Source organism: Bufo bufo, chromosome 1 (assembly GCF_905171765.1).
Source record: "Bufo bufo chromosome 1, aBufBuf1.1, whole genome shotgun sequence".
NCBI lineage: Eukaryota > Metazoa > Chordata > Amphibia > Anura > Bufonidae > Bufo > Bufo bufo.
Genome location: NC_053389.1, coordinates 686,269,213 through 686,284,278, shown reverse-complemented (window position 1 = coordinate 686,284,278; position 15,066 = coordinate 686,269,213). Strand labels below are relative to the sequence as shown.

General features: G+C 43.7%; 1 protein-coding gene across 2 annotated transcripts in view; it reads right to left on the bottom strand.

Moving 5' to 3' along the window:
• Window positions 1-296: 296 nt before the first annotated feature.
• MFGE8 (milk fat globule EGF and factor V/VIII domain containing) overlaps window positions 297-15,066 on the bottom strand; it is a 58,424-nt gene continuing 43,654 nt past the window's right edge. Inside the window, exons 6-10 of one of the 2 annotated variants that reach the window (XM_040414162.1) lie at window positions 13,700-13,855; window positions 12,102-12,246; window positions 9,766-9,968; window positions 5,357-5,512; window positions 297-1,111 (exon numbers count right to left, since the gene is read on the bottom strand). In XM_040414162.1, the coding sequence (XP_040270096.1) occupies window positions 968-1,111; window positions 5,357-5,512; window positions 9,766-9,968; window positions 12,102-12,246; window positions 13,700-13,855 (804 nt within the window). In that variant the 3' untranslated portion in view covers window positions 297-967. The remainder of the gene's footprint in view (window positions 1,112-5,356; window positions 5,513-9,765; window positions 9,969-12,101; window positions 12,247-13,699; window positions 13,856-15,066) is intronic. The other variant, XM_040414163.1, reaches the window with a different exon arrangement.

Below are 15,066 nucleotides of genomic sequence, written 5' to 3'. Positions count from 1 at the left end.
CGCGCTCATGTTCAGAGATACTAGACTGCGCAGAAGCGCAGCCCAGTATCGAAAAAACGGAAATCCCGGTATCGTATCGATACCGGGACAAAAGTATCGATTGGGTATCGAAATTTCGATACCCGCAACAACCCTAGTGCGGACCCATTCATTCTCTATGGGGACGGAATGGATGCGGACAGCACACAGTGTGCTGTCCACATCCGCATTTCCGGAGCGCGCCGTCGATCTTTCGGTCCGCAGCTCCGGAAAAAAATTGAATATGTCCTATTCTTGTCTGCAATTGTGGACAAGAATATGCAGTTCTATAAGGGTGCCGGCCGGGTGTATTTCGGATCCGCAACTTGCAGATCCGCAATGCACTACGGACGTGTGAAAGGACCCTAATACAAGTGTGCATGAGGCCTTACACTGGTCTACAAACCAGTCAGTCAGTGATTACAGGAGCCAATGTTTGTCTGACGAATTATTCAGAAGCACAAATTCTAAATAGTAACAGAGGTCACATCCAGTAAAATTACATAAGAATAACCAACATAAATTCTGGGTATGAACTTGCAACATAAAAGGTGCAGTAAAAGTAAAATACTGAAATACCAGGGACATTAGATTTCCAATGCTGTTGCACCAGGGGCTGGAGGAGCAGCATTGTGGTACATAACAGTGCACTTTAAAATACTGAACTGGTCACAAAACACAACACGTATTACAGCTCTGACAAATATCTCCCAGCAGACACTTAGGTTGCCCTCCAAATTAGTCGGTGCGGTTAATTTCAGAATTAGGATTTAATGAAGTAGTGACGGGTCCCAACGTAGCAGCCTGATCGTGTGTTGTGTTATATGGCATCTGCTCCAAATCGGCCATAGTCCGGGGAGCTTTCCCCACTGCACTGACAATTACAGAGGAAATGGCGACTGAACGATAACTTGCTGCACAACGTTGCGGTTATCAACTCCTCTCTTGTTCAGTTGTTGCACCCGAGAAGCTCCGTCCGCAGCGTGATCCGCTCGTGCCAGGACTGGGGAAGAATACGCACGTAGCGGGCAGAGAAGGGGGGACTGAAGAGGTTCCTTTTGTGAGAGTAGTTGTCAGTGTTCCCAAGAAACACCTGTTAAAAGCCAAACAATAAAATCAGGAACTTGTGTTATTATATGAAAGGGGGTCATAGATTACACCAGAAACATTCAGGTACTCCTAAAATGGCCACCAGCAACCTGTCCTAGAGGGGCTTGAGAAGGACTTGATTGCTCCACTTTCAGAGCTGACGAGGAGAGGAATGAGGGTACTTGGTGAACTATCCTATCAGGCTGCTGATCCATGGTGGCATATCATAGGCAGGATCACATCATTACCTGTGTAGTGTGCCCCCCACACTCCCCAGGCAAGTCGGTGAATCCAGTCCTGTTCACATTCTAGGGCAGGTTGCTGGGCGCCATTTTAAATCACTCAGAGAACCCCTTTAAGAACCACTCTGGGTACTTGCTTAGTCCATTTGTCTGTCCATATGCTTGTGAAGATATTACTGCATTACAGAATTGCTTAAAGCGGTATTTGAAAAAAATGGTGGGGTTCTTCCCAAAACAGCACCCCCTGTCTACAGGTTGTGTGCAGTACTGCAACTCTGACCCATTAACATTGAAGGAGCTCAGCTGCAATACCAAACACAACCCACAGACAGGAGTTGTGCTTTTGGAAGATTGTATAAATGTAGCCATGTACAGTTGTGTTCAAAATAATAGCAGTGTGTTTAATAAAGTGAATAAAGCTCAAAATCCTTCTAATCGCTGTTATTTCCATACACACAAATGCATTGGGAACACTACACATTCTATTCCAAATCAAAACATGAAGAAAAATATCAAATTTTTTTTTTTTTTTTTAGAAAAGTGAATAAATAGCAGTGTTTGTATTCTTCTTTACAAGCTCAAACATTCACTATATAAACTGATTTTTTTTTGAAGATTTTGCTTTCCCTTGAATCACTTAACTAATATTTAGTTGTATAACCGCTGTTTCTGAGAACTGCTGTACATCTGTGTTGCATGGAGACAACCAACTTCTGGCCCCTGTGACAGGTATTCCAGCCCAGGATGATTGGACTACATTCCACAGTTCTTCTCTATTTCTTGGTTTTGTCTCAAACTGCGTTTTTGATGTCACCTCACAAATTTTCTATTGGATTAAGATCCAAGGATTGGGATGGCGACTCCATAACGTCAATCTTGTTGGTCTGGAACCAAGATGTTGCACGTTTACTGGTGTGTTTGGGGTCGTTGTCTTGTTGGAACACCCATTTCCAGGGCATTTCCTCTTCAGCATAAGGCAGCATGACCTCTTTAAGTATTCTGATGTATTCAAACTGATCCATGATCCCTGGTATGCGATAAATAGGCCCAACACCGTAGTATGAGAAACATCCCCATATCATGATGCTTGCGCCACCATGCTTCACTGTCTTCACAGTGTACTGTGAATTCAGTGTTTGGGGGTCATCTGACAAACTGTCTCCAGCCACTAGACCCAAAAAGAACAATCTTACTTTCATCAGTGCACAAAATGTTGAGCCATTTCTCTTTAGGCCGGTCAATGTGCTCTTTGGCAAATTGTAACCTCTTCAGCACATGTCTTTTTTTCAACAGTGGGACTTTGCTGGGGCTTCTTGCAGATAGCTTGGCTTCACATAGGCGTCTTCTAATTGTAACAGTACTCACAGGTAACTTTAGACCTTCTTTGATCTTTCTGGAGCTGATTGTTGGTCGAGTCCTTGCCATTTTGGCTATTCTTCTATCCATTCGAATGGTAGTTTTTCAGGTTTACTCACCCTGTATTCCGCCCCGCTCATCTCCTCTAGATTGCCAGCCACCATCTCATCAATCGGCCAAATTCTCGCGCCTGCGCCGTGCGAGTCTGTATTCGGCGCAGTCACTGTCTGACCGGCGTCTGTTCCTCTGAGCACTCTGACGCAATCGGCGCAGTCGAGATGCCGGCGCAGGGAGCGGTCAGACAGTCACTGCACCTGCGCCGAATACAGACGCACACGGTGCAGGCGCGAGAATTCGGCCGATGGATGAGATGGAGGCTGGCAATCTAGAGGAGATGGGCGGGCTTGACGGGTGAGCGGGATGGAATACAGAGCGAGTAGACGGAGCCTCTAGGTGCTGAAAAGATGCCCCCATAGCACCTAGAGGCTCATTTGCATAGCAATAAAAGTTGTTTTTTTAGTGTAACGGCTGTGTCACAGTCGTTACCTCTGGCTGTGACCTTCTGTCTATGCTCTTGCTGCAGCTCAGTTTCTGTGTGCTATTTGTGGTTCTGTATGGGTTAACTCCCCTGTGTTCATATTAGGAGTTAATCCTCTGTCTGCTTCATGGGTGTGGTCTCTCTGCTGCACCCATGGAACCTGTATATAAGGCCTCTTTCACACTACCGTTTTGTTTTTCCGTTTTGCGGTCCGTTTTTTGCGTTCCGTATACGGAACCATTCATTTCAATGGTTCCGCAAAAAAACGGAATGTGTTCCATATTCATAACGGTTCCGTATTTCCGTTCCGTTGAAAGATAGAACATGTCCTATTATTGCCCGCAAATCACGGTCCGTAGCTCCATTCAAGTCAATGGGTCCGCAAAAAAAACGGAACACATAAGGAAATGCATCCGTATGTCTTCCGTTTCGTTCCGTTTTTTCTGAACCATCTATTGAAAATGTTATGGCCAGCCCAATTTTTCCAATGTAATTACTGTATACTGTATATGCCATACGGAAAAACGGAACGGAACGACGGAACGGAAACGGAAACACAACGGAACAAAAAAAAACGGAAGAACGGATCCGTTAAAAACGGAACGCAAAACACTGAAATGGACATACTGTAGTGTGAAAGAGGCCTAAGGCTGAGGTTTCCTCAGTTCTGTGTCAGCTCTCCTGGTGTGTGTTGTCTTGTCCTGCTCCTGGTTTGTACTCTCTCTCCCATGCTGCTGACCCATGGGATCCGTGTCTGTCTGTCTGTGCTCTGTGGGTTTCCCTACTTGTTCATTAACGTCGTCTGTCTGTTATCTGTTCTGCCTGTTATGTTTTAGTTACTTTGTGTTTATTCTGATGTCTGTGTTCAGCAAGCCTTTGTAGCAGAGTGGCATGACAAGGCCATGCAGTTTACCACTGGTGGAGCAAGTCCTTCTCTGCTCATTGCCACTCCTGCTCCCTTGCGTGAACTCCTGCTCGTATTATTAGTTCCCCTGTTTTGTATTCATATGTCTGTGTTCAGCAAGCCTTTGCAGCAGAGTGGCATGACAAGGCCATGCAGTTTACTACTGGTGGAGCAAGTCCTTCTCTGCTCATTGCCACTCCTGCTCCCTTGCGTGAACTCCTGCTCGTATTATTAGTTCCCCTGTTTTGTATTCATATGTCTGTGTTCAGCAAGCCTTTGCAGCAGAGTGGCATGACAAGGCCATGCAGTTTACTACTGGTGGAGCAAGTCCTTCTCTGCTCATTGCCACTCCTGCTCCCTTGCATGAACTCCTGCTTGTGTTATTATTTGCCCTGTTTTGTATTTACCTGTCTGTTATGTTTGCCTATGTGCCGTCGGTACCTTCTGGTACCTGTTGTCCTTTCGCTCCTGCTGTCACTGTCTAGTTCACGCTCCAGAGTGGACCCTGGCAACTTCCTGCGGCAAAGTCTAACCCTCACCATCTAGGGCTCTAGTGAATACCAGGAGTTGCTTAGTCACGCCCCTCTGGAGTATTACTAGACAGTGGCGCAGTGGGGGTTTTCTCCCACTGTGCTGACGGTACATAGAGCTCTTGTTTTGTCTGTGCTGCCTTCCCATATTTTTGTTTGTGCAATAAACTCTTATGTGTCTGTACCTGATTTCCGTTTATTGCTTGACGACGCGGTGGTCTCTCCTGGGACCTCCAACTCGTGACAGGCTGCACACACAGGTCTGAGAATAGCATGGTTAGGTAGAGCAGACACTATCAGATCGCTAGTGTCTGACAGCTAATTAGGTCCAAATGAGGTGGTAGAAACCCTTTAAAGCATTTGCGATCATTTTAGCTGAGAAGCCTATCATTTTCTGCACTTCTTTATATGTTTTCCCCGCTCCAATCAACTAGTTAATCAAGATACGCTGTTCTTTTGAACAATGTCTGGAACGACCCATTTTCCTCAGAATTTCAGAGAGAAATGCACTGTAACCAGCATGTACAACATTTGCTGCCATCCTTCCTTAAATAAGGGCAATACTGATGACTCCCTCAGCTAATCTAACTATGTAATTACTTGCAACTTGTATAAAAGACATCTCCACCACAGCGGCGTGTAAAGTGGGTTAACGTAAGGGACTGCAAGAAGAAAATACCTTGTCTGTTTTGGTCCTGCTGTCCTGATATACAATCCATGTCGAGCCATTGTTACTGTAGGCTATTTTATATGCTTCCACATACTGAATATTTCCAAAGTCTTTTGCGCCCTGTGTGATAATTCCAGTGATCTTCTTAGGAACTCCAAGGTCAATCTAGTTAGGGGTAGCAAACAGAGATATCAGGAGACATACGTATTAAGTGCTCATTATCATGATAATGATAATCCAAAAACAGAAAAATAGAGGCGGCATTCCAAAGTTAAAGGGGTTATCCCACGAAAAATATTCGACAGTTTTCAATAAAATGCATCTGTATAGCGCCACTTAATTTCTTTGACCTGTTCATTAACCCCTTAACGCTGTTCATGCATGGCAGGGGATGCATTGCCAGAATCCATTCCGCCGTACATGCACGTAGGGCTGATCGGGCAGGAGCTGAGCCCGCCTGATCACTGCAGCGGTCCGGCAGTCCCTGGTAGCCGGGCCCCTGCTGTATCCGCCGACATCGCCGTTTACAGCGATGCCGGCGGATTAACCCCTTCTATGCCGCGGTCAGCGCTGTCCGCGACATAGAAGTGGTTTGCGGCGTGTGAAGGAGCGCATTGGTTCCCCGCGCTGCTGTGGCGGGGACCCAATGTGTGACAAGACAGCCCGATGGACCTGCCTTCTACGGGTGCCCAGGAGATCCAGCCTCAGGCTGCGTCTCCTAGGCAACCTGTTAGTGTATTACACAGAGTAATACACTAACAAGCAATGCATTACAATACAGATGTATTGGAATGCATTGCAGAGGGGATCAGACCCACGAAAGTTGAAGTGAAGTGGGACAGAAATAAAGTTTAAAGTAAAAAAAAAATTTAAGGTTAAAGTGTCAAAAAAAGCCATTTTTGTCACCTCACATCACTAAAAGTGCAACACCAAGCGATCAAAAAAAGGTGTATGTCCCCCAAAATAGTACCAATCTAACAGTCACCTGATCCAACAAAAAATGAGCCCCTAAGACAATTGCCCAAAAATAAAAATAAACTATGGCTCTCAAAATATGGAAACACAAAAAAAAAATTTTTTTCTCAAAAATGCTTTATGTAAAACTGAAAAAAAAAAAAAAAAAAAAAAAAAAAAAGTAGTCATATTTGGTATTGTCGCGTCCGTAACAACCTGCTCTATAGAAATAGCTCATGATCTAACCTGTCAGATGAATGTTGTAAATAACAGAAATTAAAAAATAGTGCAAAAACAGCTATTTTTTTGTTACCTTGCCTCACAAAGAGTGTAATATAGAGCAACCAAAAATCATCTGTACCCTAAAATAGTACCAACAAAACTGCCACCTTATCCCGTAGTTTCCAAAATGGGGTAACTTTTTTGGCGTTTCTACTCTAGGGGTGCATCAGGGGGGTCTTCAAATGTGACATGGCAAGTTAAAATTATCCCAGTGAAATCTGCCCTCCAAAAACCATATGGTGTTCCTTTCCTTCTGCGCCCTGCCGTGTGCCCGTACAGCAGTTTACGACCACATATGGGGCGTTTCTCTAAAATACAGAATAATGGCAATAAATATTAAGTTTAGTTTGGCTGTTAATCCTGGCCATGTTAGCGGAAAAAAAATGATTAAAATAGAAAATCTGCCAAAAAAGTGAAATTCTGAAATGTAATATCCATTGTCAATTATTTTTTGTGGAACACCTAAAAGGTTAACAAAGTTAGTAAAATCAGTTTTGAATACCTTGAGGGGTGTAGTTTCTAAAATAGTCCTTAAAAAGTGGGTTTTGGAAATTTTCTAAAAAATATCAAGATTTGCTTCTAAAGTTCTAAGCCTTCTAGCGTCCCCAAAAAATAAAATGGCATTCCCAAAATGATCCAAACATGAAGTAGATATATGGGAAATGTAAAGTAATAACCATTATATGAGGTATCACTATCTGTTTTAAAAGCAGAGAAATTGAAATTTGGAAAGTTGCGAATTTTTCAAAATGTTTGGTAAATTTGGTATTTTTTTATAAATAAAAATGAAATAATATTTTGATTAAAATTTACCACTGTCATGAAGTACAATATGTGACAAGAAAACAATCTCAGAGTGGCCTGGATAAGTAAAAGCCTTTTAAAGTTATCACCACATAAAGTGACATGCCAGATTTGCAAAAATCAGTCTGTCCTTAAGGTGAAAAATGACCCGGTCCTTAAGGGGTTAAGGCGGCCGCACATGCTCAGTTTCATCCTTCCACTGCCTCCTGAGCTGTGATAGGGAGAGCCGAGACACGCCCCTTTAGCTGCAGCAGAAAAGACACTCCCCTGAGCTGTCAGCTTAATATAAATCTAGCAGAGCAATGAATGTGGAGATCTCTGGATCCATGTGAGGTCCAGGGCTGGTTCTGGCTTTGTTAGAAAGTTATTGTCATGAACTATATGATGTCTGATTTTCATTTTCTACATTATTCATGGGATAGCCCCTTTAAAGGGGTTTTCCGAGACTTAAATACTGATGACCTATCCTCAGGATAGGTCATCAGTACCTAATCGATGGGGGTCTGACACCCGGGAACCCTGCTGATCAGCTGTTTGACAAGATAGCGGTAGCTCTGCAGCCTTCTTGCCACTTTCCCTAGGTCAGCAACGACACGTCTGTGTGTCAAGTGGCCTAGGCGCAGCTCAGCCCCATAAAAGTGAATGGGGCTGAGCTGCAATACCAAGATCAGCCGCTATACATACAATGTACGGCGCTGTGCTTGGCGAGCAGCAAGAAGGCAGCGGCACTCACAGGAGCACCTGTGCCTTCTCAAACAGGTCCTGGGTGTCAGACCCCACTGATCAGATACCGATTACCTATCTATTAGTATTTAAGTCTCAGAAAACCCTTTTATGTGGAGATGGGTGGCAGACCCACCCTATTCAACATTTCAGTCTCTCTCTTAATAAAATCACAGAAAAAAATGCAAAATGGCAATAACTACCAGGTTAGAAAAAAATATATATGGAGTCTCATAAAAAGAGCATGGAGAGATCCAGTTATTCCAGAAAGCCGAGAAAATAGCAAGGCCCCAGACTGTATCACAACCACCCGAATGGCACAGAGATAACATCTGTTTTCAAGCTGAAACAGCACTTGGAACATCAGAGTGCTCACTTATTTACCCAAGACCGCCGTCAGCCACGGAAAGGATATCAAAGGCTCGCTCCATCATCACTTTTATTTCTCACCGACTTCAGTTACGTCCCCCCCCATATAAACGCCATTATTTATGGTCACGCTGGTGGCGGTGCCTGACTTCTCAGCAATAATCGGCTCTCTTGATGTTCTTAAACTAAAATAACAAACTTTCCTCTTCCATTGGACTGGAACGCTCATGTATGGGGTGAACACTTGAAGCTTCACAGGGCTGCAGAGAGCGACAACAGCTTACAGCTGGCGTGATGTAACCCTTGTCTGCAGCAGACAGTGTCAGTGTAAACTGCCTGGTGCTGACAGCTGCTCTAACGTATGTAATGTGTAATACATAGACTGATTAGACAATATGCATCCTGTTTAGACAGGACGGCCAGAGGTACAGACTGTTCCCATGGACATAGTAAGAAACAACCGCTCTACAGCGAGACAGGAGCGGCTCTAGCCAGGACTATGCTCCCAATTAGAGATGAGCGAATTTCCGCTTACGAAATTCGTTCACACTTCATTTGGTGGAAAAGGTGAATTGTATTATGGATTCCGTTACCACGCACCATAACGCAATTCTATAACGGAATGCCTTTAGAGGGATAGACTACTATTATGACGGAATGAATATACATTCCGTCATAGAATTGCGTTATGGTCTGTGGTAACGGAATCCATAACGCAATTCACCTTTTACCACCAAACGAAGTGTGAACGAATTTCAAAATATGAAATTCGCCCATCTCTACTCCCAATGGTAGAACTGGAAGAGGTGTCTTGGTTGTGCAATATCTGAACCTAAACTTTACGATTTTCAAGTAGTATTCTGCAATTCGGCCAGTGTGGCTGTACGGTATATGCCACTTCTAGAGAAAATGGAAGGCGAACCAAAGGAAAGCGAATGAATTTCACTAGGATATTCCATCACTTAATAATTAATGGAGGTCTGACCTTTGGGTCCCCACTAATTCGGTGTACGACGGGGTCACAACGTGTAGTGGAATGGCAGCACATGTCCATGTAACTGAATGGGGCCAGCTGCAGTGCCCTGGTTCACGGTGCGCTTTCTGCATTTCTGGCGACCGCATTGAAATGAATGGGTCCATATCTGATCCGCAAAAAAATGCAGACCAAAAATACAGTCATGTGAATGGGGCCTTATACAGACAACTTATTGAAGAACATATTACAGAGACAAAATACTAGAACAAGTCACATAACCAGCATAATGGTCAACAGCGGCGGAACATACCTGGAGCCACTCTGACTGATTATTCTCGGCAGCAGTCCAGGCATTGGTTTTCCCAATCTTGTCCAGGCGAGCATAGTGTGGGTGCCAGGTAAACGCATCAATCCCCCAAGTCTTGAAGACACTGGATGCTGTTATTTGCTTATCAGAAATCAGATGGGATTTCAATCCGAGTGGGTCTGAGCAACCTACCATGTTGAAATACACTGTAACACAACGGTTTATAAAAGGGTGGGAAAAGAGGGGTGCTCAGAATTACAAGCTCAGTGCAAGCGTGACGTCTGAAGCAACAGCATTGCGATCCGTGGTTTGTAGTCACATGTTGCCGTCATGTCGAGTCTTTGTCGTCATGTCTTATGGAAAGACTGCGGCAAAAGACGAGTGAATAAAACCCAACACAAACGGTGAAACAGATATAGTGCACTCAGAGTTATGTATATAGCTAGTGGGAACATAAACACCCTAAAACGACCATAATTCCAGGATCCTGAGATGGATATAAGCCATTTCTTCATAGGTCCCACGGATGCCAAGTAATAAACGGGTCCTACACGGCATCATCATGCACAGCCCCGGAACTGGCAGCCATCTGGTCCTCAATCAGATGGTGATGACCCCAGATGACCGATGTCACATATGGCAATCACCAAAGAAGGCAAGAACCCATCACCCAGCTGGCGAGCTCTGTACTCCAATCTACAAGAGTATTAGAGCCTCCCTGTCCACAGACACGAGAGGACAGCTATGTGGTGGTGGCAAAGACGAGCTGCCTTCAGACATCTCCAATGGTACATATCTTGGGGGAAGAGGAGGAGAGCTCATCTGCATACAGATCATTTAGTACACTACTCTACAGCCTCATTCACACGTCAGAGTTTTGGTCAGTGAGTTCCATCAGCGATTGTGAGCCAAAACCAGGATTGGAGCCTCCACAGACATAAGGGAAAGATCTGCTCCTGTTCTGTGTTTAGAGCCGCACCTGGTTTTGGCTCACAGTCACTGATGGAAATCACTGACCGAACACTGACTGTGTGAATGAGGCATAAGAGGCTCCTACGTGAACACAGCTTCCATCCAAGAACAGGACCAAGTCTCCACCCTCTCTGAATCACCAAACCATAGGCTAGAAATAGCAGTGCGATTTCTCAATACGTTTGCCCGTAACAACATAACACTGAGATGACTCATCATCCACCGGCTTCTAGGAGAAACTCCCTGCGCTGCAGTGCCACTATATGCCATTAGGCGGAGACACTGATAACGCACTCATGGCTGATGCTCTGTCCTAGAGAAGACACTTAGAGGATTCTATACATACATGTATTACTACTTTAAAAGGGGCTCTATGAAGATGACACTTTTTGTATGGACTTCAGTTGATCACCTTGGGTCCAGATTTTCTAACCCCCAGTGATCAGGCGCCTGGATTTAGTCTTACATACATATGAGGGTCTCTCCTTTCTGGCTTATAGAAGGGGGTCCTATCCAGGGGTCCCCTCTATCATATCAGCAGCTATTCTGGATGATCTGACGTCTGTTTTCACTAAGTACATATGGTCACACAGACATATTAAGCAAGCAAAAGGTTTTTAGCACTTTCTACAACATTTCTAACAGTCCAAATCTACATAAAATACTGAAGGATTGAAGAAATAATAATAATAATAATAATAATAATAATAATAAATCATGGCATTATAAAACATTAGCTATGTCAGCCAGTGGACCTGCACCTATCAGACAATGGGGGCATATCCTAGCGTTATGCCCCCATGGTCTGAGATGGGAAAATCCCTTTAAATAGGACCTGTCACCTCTCCTGATTTTTTTTTTGTAATTACTTGCATGTCCCATGTAACAACAATTCTGGAGCATCTATTCTTAGGTCTATGCTGTGCCATTCCATCAATATTCCTACTAGAAGTTGTGAATGAATTACTAGTCGTTTGCAGTGAAGGTCCGGATGGTTGTTACCAGTTTGTGGGTGCTGCAGTCTGATTGGATAGTGTCAAACATCTGGACCATCACTGCAAAGTCAGAACTTCTAGCAGGAATAAGTAAGGGATGACACATCATAAGAATAGATGCTCCAGAGTTATTATATGGCACAATGCAAGCAGTCAGGAAAGGTAACGTGCTCTTATATCAAGAAATAAAAATACATGTATAGATTCAGTGTTTGATGTAGATTTAAAAATATTAAAGTTATAGAAAATGTTTAAATGTGCAGTTTCCCCTCAATATCTGTACATGTGCTCAGTTATCAGCCACGGTGACAGAAGGTTAGAGAAGCAGAAAACGTGAAAAACGGTCAACTAAAAAAAAATAAACAAAATTACCACTCATTTCACAGCCAAAAAGTTCAAAACGCAGGGTGCAGGCTCTGTGACAGGTCACGGGGTAGACCCGGACGTACTGTGCGGTGATTGGGGGACTGAATATATTGGCCTTTCTGCCATCATTGTCAAGGTTTCCATGGAAAATCTGAAGGGATAACACAAAGTATGGCGTTAGCGAATATTCCAAGTCAGGTTTCAGAGTATTTCCACCCAATGAGAACAAGACGCTTGGTGGCTTTTTGTTTCTGGAAATAATTTTAGACACATCTAATAGAGTGTTGTTTTTTTTGTACTTTTAGTGGCACCATTTTGGAGTACATATTACATTTTATTAAAACTTGTTTGACAGTGATTTAGGTATAGTTTACATTTCTGCCATTGTTTTGTGCACTCAAAATTCAGCCAATCAGCTATAAGAAGAGAAAGTGGTGAGCGCTGCAGCCTCTTCCTAGGACAGCGATGTCATGTGAAAAGGCCTGACCTGCAATACCAAGCACAGCCTCTATACAATAGATGGCACTGTGCTTGGTAAGCTCACCATAGAATAGGCCATCAGTATTAAACACCTTGAAAATCTCTAACATCTATATTTTTGAGATTTCTTAGGTTGTTCTTGGGGACAAATTAAAAGAATATCTTTATTATATAGGTTCTGGCTAATAGTGATGGTAACTTTTTTTTTTTTTTTTTAAACCATTAACTTTAACTGTTTTTAAACTTTCATTATTACCACTAGGGGACATGGCTTTTATAATGCTGGAACACTTTGCATACCAATGCATTATAGCTTATCACAGTACCAAGCAACAACTATTAGGCTCTCCCCCTAACTGCATAGATACTGCAGTAACTATTGCCCGCAGCATCCAGGGAGCGAAGCGGCCGGCATCAGAGTTATCTCCGGTCCAGGCCATTACAGCAAGCACCAGTGCAGGGCCCCGCAGCACACCATGTGAGGTCTGTTCAGTTCCTGCCACCACGGTAGTAACTAATGGTGTGGCAGACACCGAAACACACATGAGACTTTTTGTAAAGCATAAAATTGCCTGTACAGGAGTCTATGACGCTTGTACAGGACTTATTGCGGCCTCTGGTGACCCCCTTTCACTCACAGAAGATAAACTTCTATTACTTGAATTTGCAGTTTTATGCTGCAGACATTAATCTGATTCAGCAAATCCTACTATGTATTCACATAAGGCCTCATGCACACGACAGTTTTTCTCGGCCTCTGTTCCGTTTTTGTTTTTTTTTTGCGGATAGGATGGGGAACCATTAATTTCAATGGGTCAGCAAAAAAAATGCTGATAGTTCATCCGTTTGTGTTCCGCGTCAGTTTCCCTTCAGCAAAAAAAATAGTGCATGTCCTACTTTTTTCACATTTGCGGACAAGGATAGGCATTTATTACAAGGGATCTGTGGAAAAAAAAAACGGATCCTCCAAAAAAAATGGATGCCGCATCAGTTTTTTTTGGCGGACGCAAAAAACAACTGTCGTGTGCATGAGGCCTAAGGCAACAGAAAAAAACTGACATTTTCAAGGGAAAGCTAGAAACTGCAAGCATCCGATAGAAAGCAACAATATTCACAGTTCCCACCTTGTCTTTGTTCTGTCCTTCAGCTTTGTAAAAGGTGAAGTCATGTCCATCCACACTGTATGCCACCTTAAATTCCTTGAGGTACTCTGCCTTACCCACGCGACTGGCACCTTGAGTGATGATCCCAGATACCCTCAGCTGCCTTAAGAGGTTAACCTGTAGAAGGGTGGTAATACAAGCATGTGCATACATTATATGGGAGCACCCCTCGTGAAAAGTATAGCTGGCTACAATTTTATATACAGTAACATGAAAAGGTATACTGATGTACAACAGCATGACAGAACAATGACCTATGTTAGGTTAGGGCGTTTTGAGGAGTGGTGTTCAAGTAGCAGGAGGCGGCACGCCTATATAAACACCGGGACATTTGGCGGTATAGCTCAGTTAAGGGTGGAGGCATTTTCTTTGGGATGTAATGGAGATGTAGTATATGAAATAAGTCTATCGGTCAGCATAGTTGTTCTTGGACAGAAAAAGGTCTTAAAGAAGGATTGGCAAGCCTTTTCATCACTGTGTGCTCAAATTTGTGATTATTTTTCACAGAAATTCTCTTGGCAAGTGTCGAGAAAAAGAAAAAGAAAGAGAAAAAAAAAAAAAAGGGAAAAAGAAAAAATGATTTAAAAAAAAAAAAAAAAAAAAGTCTGCGTCCGGACGCCTGTGCACATTGCCTGCCTGTTCTCACTGCAACCGTCCCCTCCTCGTTCCTACTTTGCCAATTCTCAGGTCGGTGGGTGGAGTCCAGGCACTCATAAGCCACGCTATGGACACCCTGAAGGCCCAAACTTTAGCAGCCAATGAGAAAGGAGAAAAGACAACGGCATCCTCACAGGCCAGCTGCGTGCCAGGCCTGTACCATTGTCCACAGCGGGGGGAAAACACATGCGGACTAGGGTAATGAATAAACATGTCTCCTAGGTAATACCAGCTCCTATCTTACCATCTATTGGCAGGCTCATTGGTTTTTTGCAGTAGCCCCTGCATATGGCTGTGCCAGCTCTAGCGTTGAGAAATAGCACCCAAAACAAAAATATACCACTTTACCATTTACTGCTCCCCATATACAGTATACAGCACATGGCCACCCCTGTATACAGTGTACATAGATGGAGATGTACTAGACCCAAGGGGAATATACAGGTTATGAGTCCCACCAGTATAAGCCCCATACAGTATAACGTCCCCTTGTGGCTGCCCCCATACAGTATAACGTCTCCTTGTGGCTGCCCCCATACAGTATAACGTCTCCTTGTGGCTGCCCCCATACAGTATAACGTCTCCTTGTGGCTGCCCCCATACAGTGTAACGTCTCATTGTGGCCGCCCCATACAGTATAACGTCTCATTGTGGCCGCCCTCATACAGTAT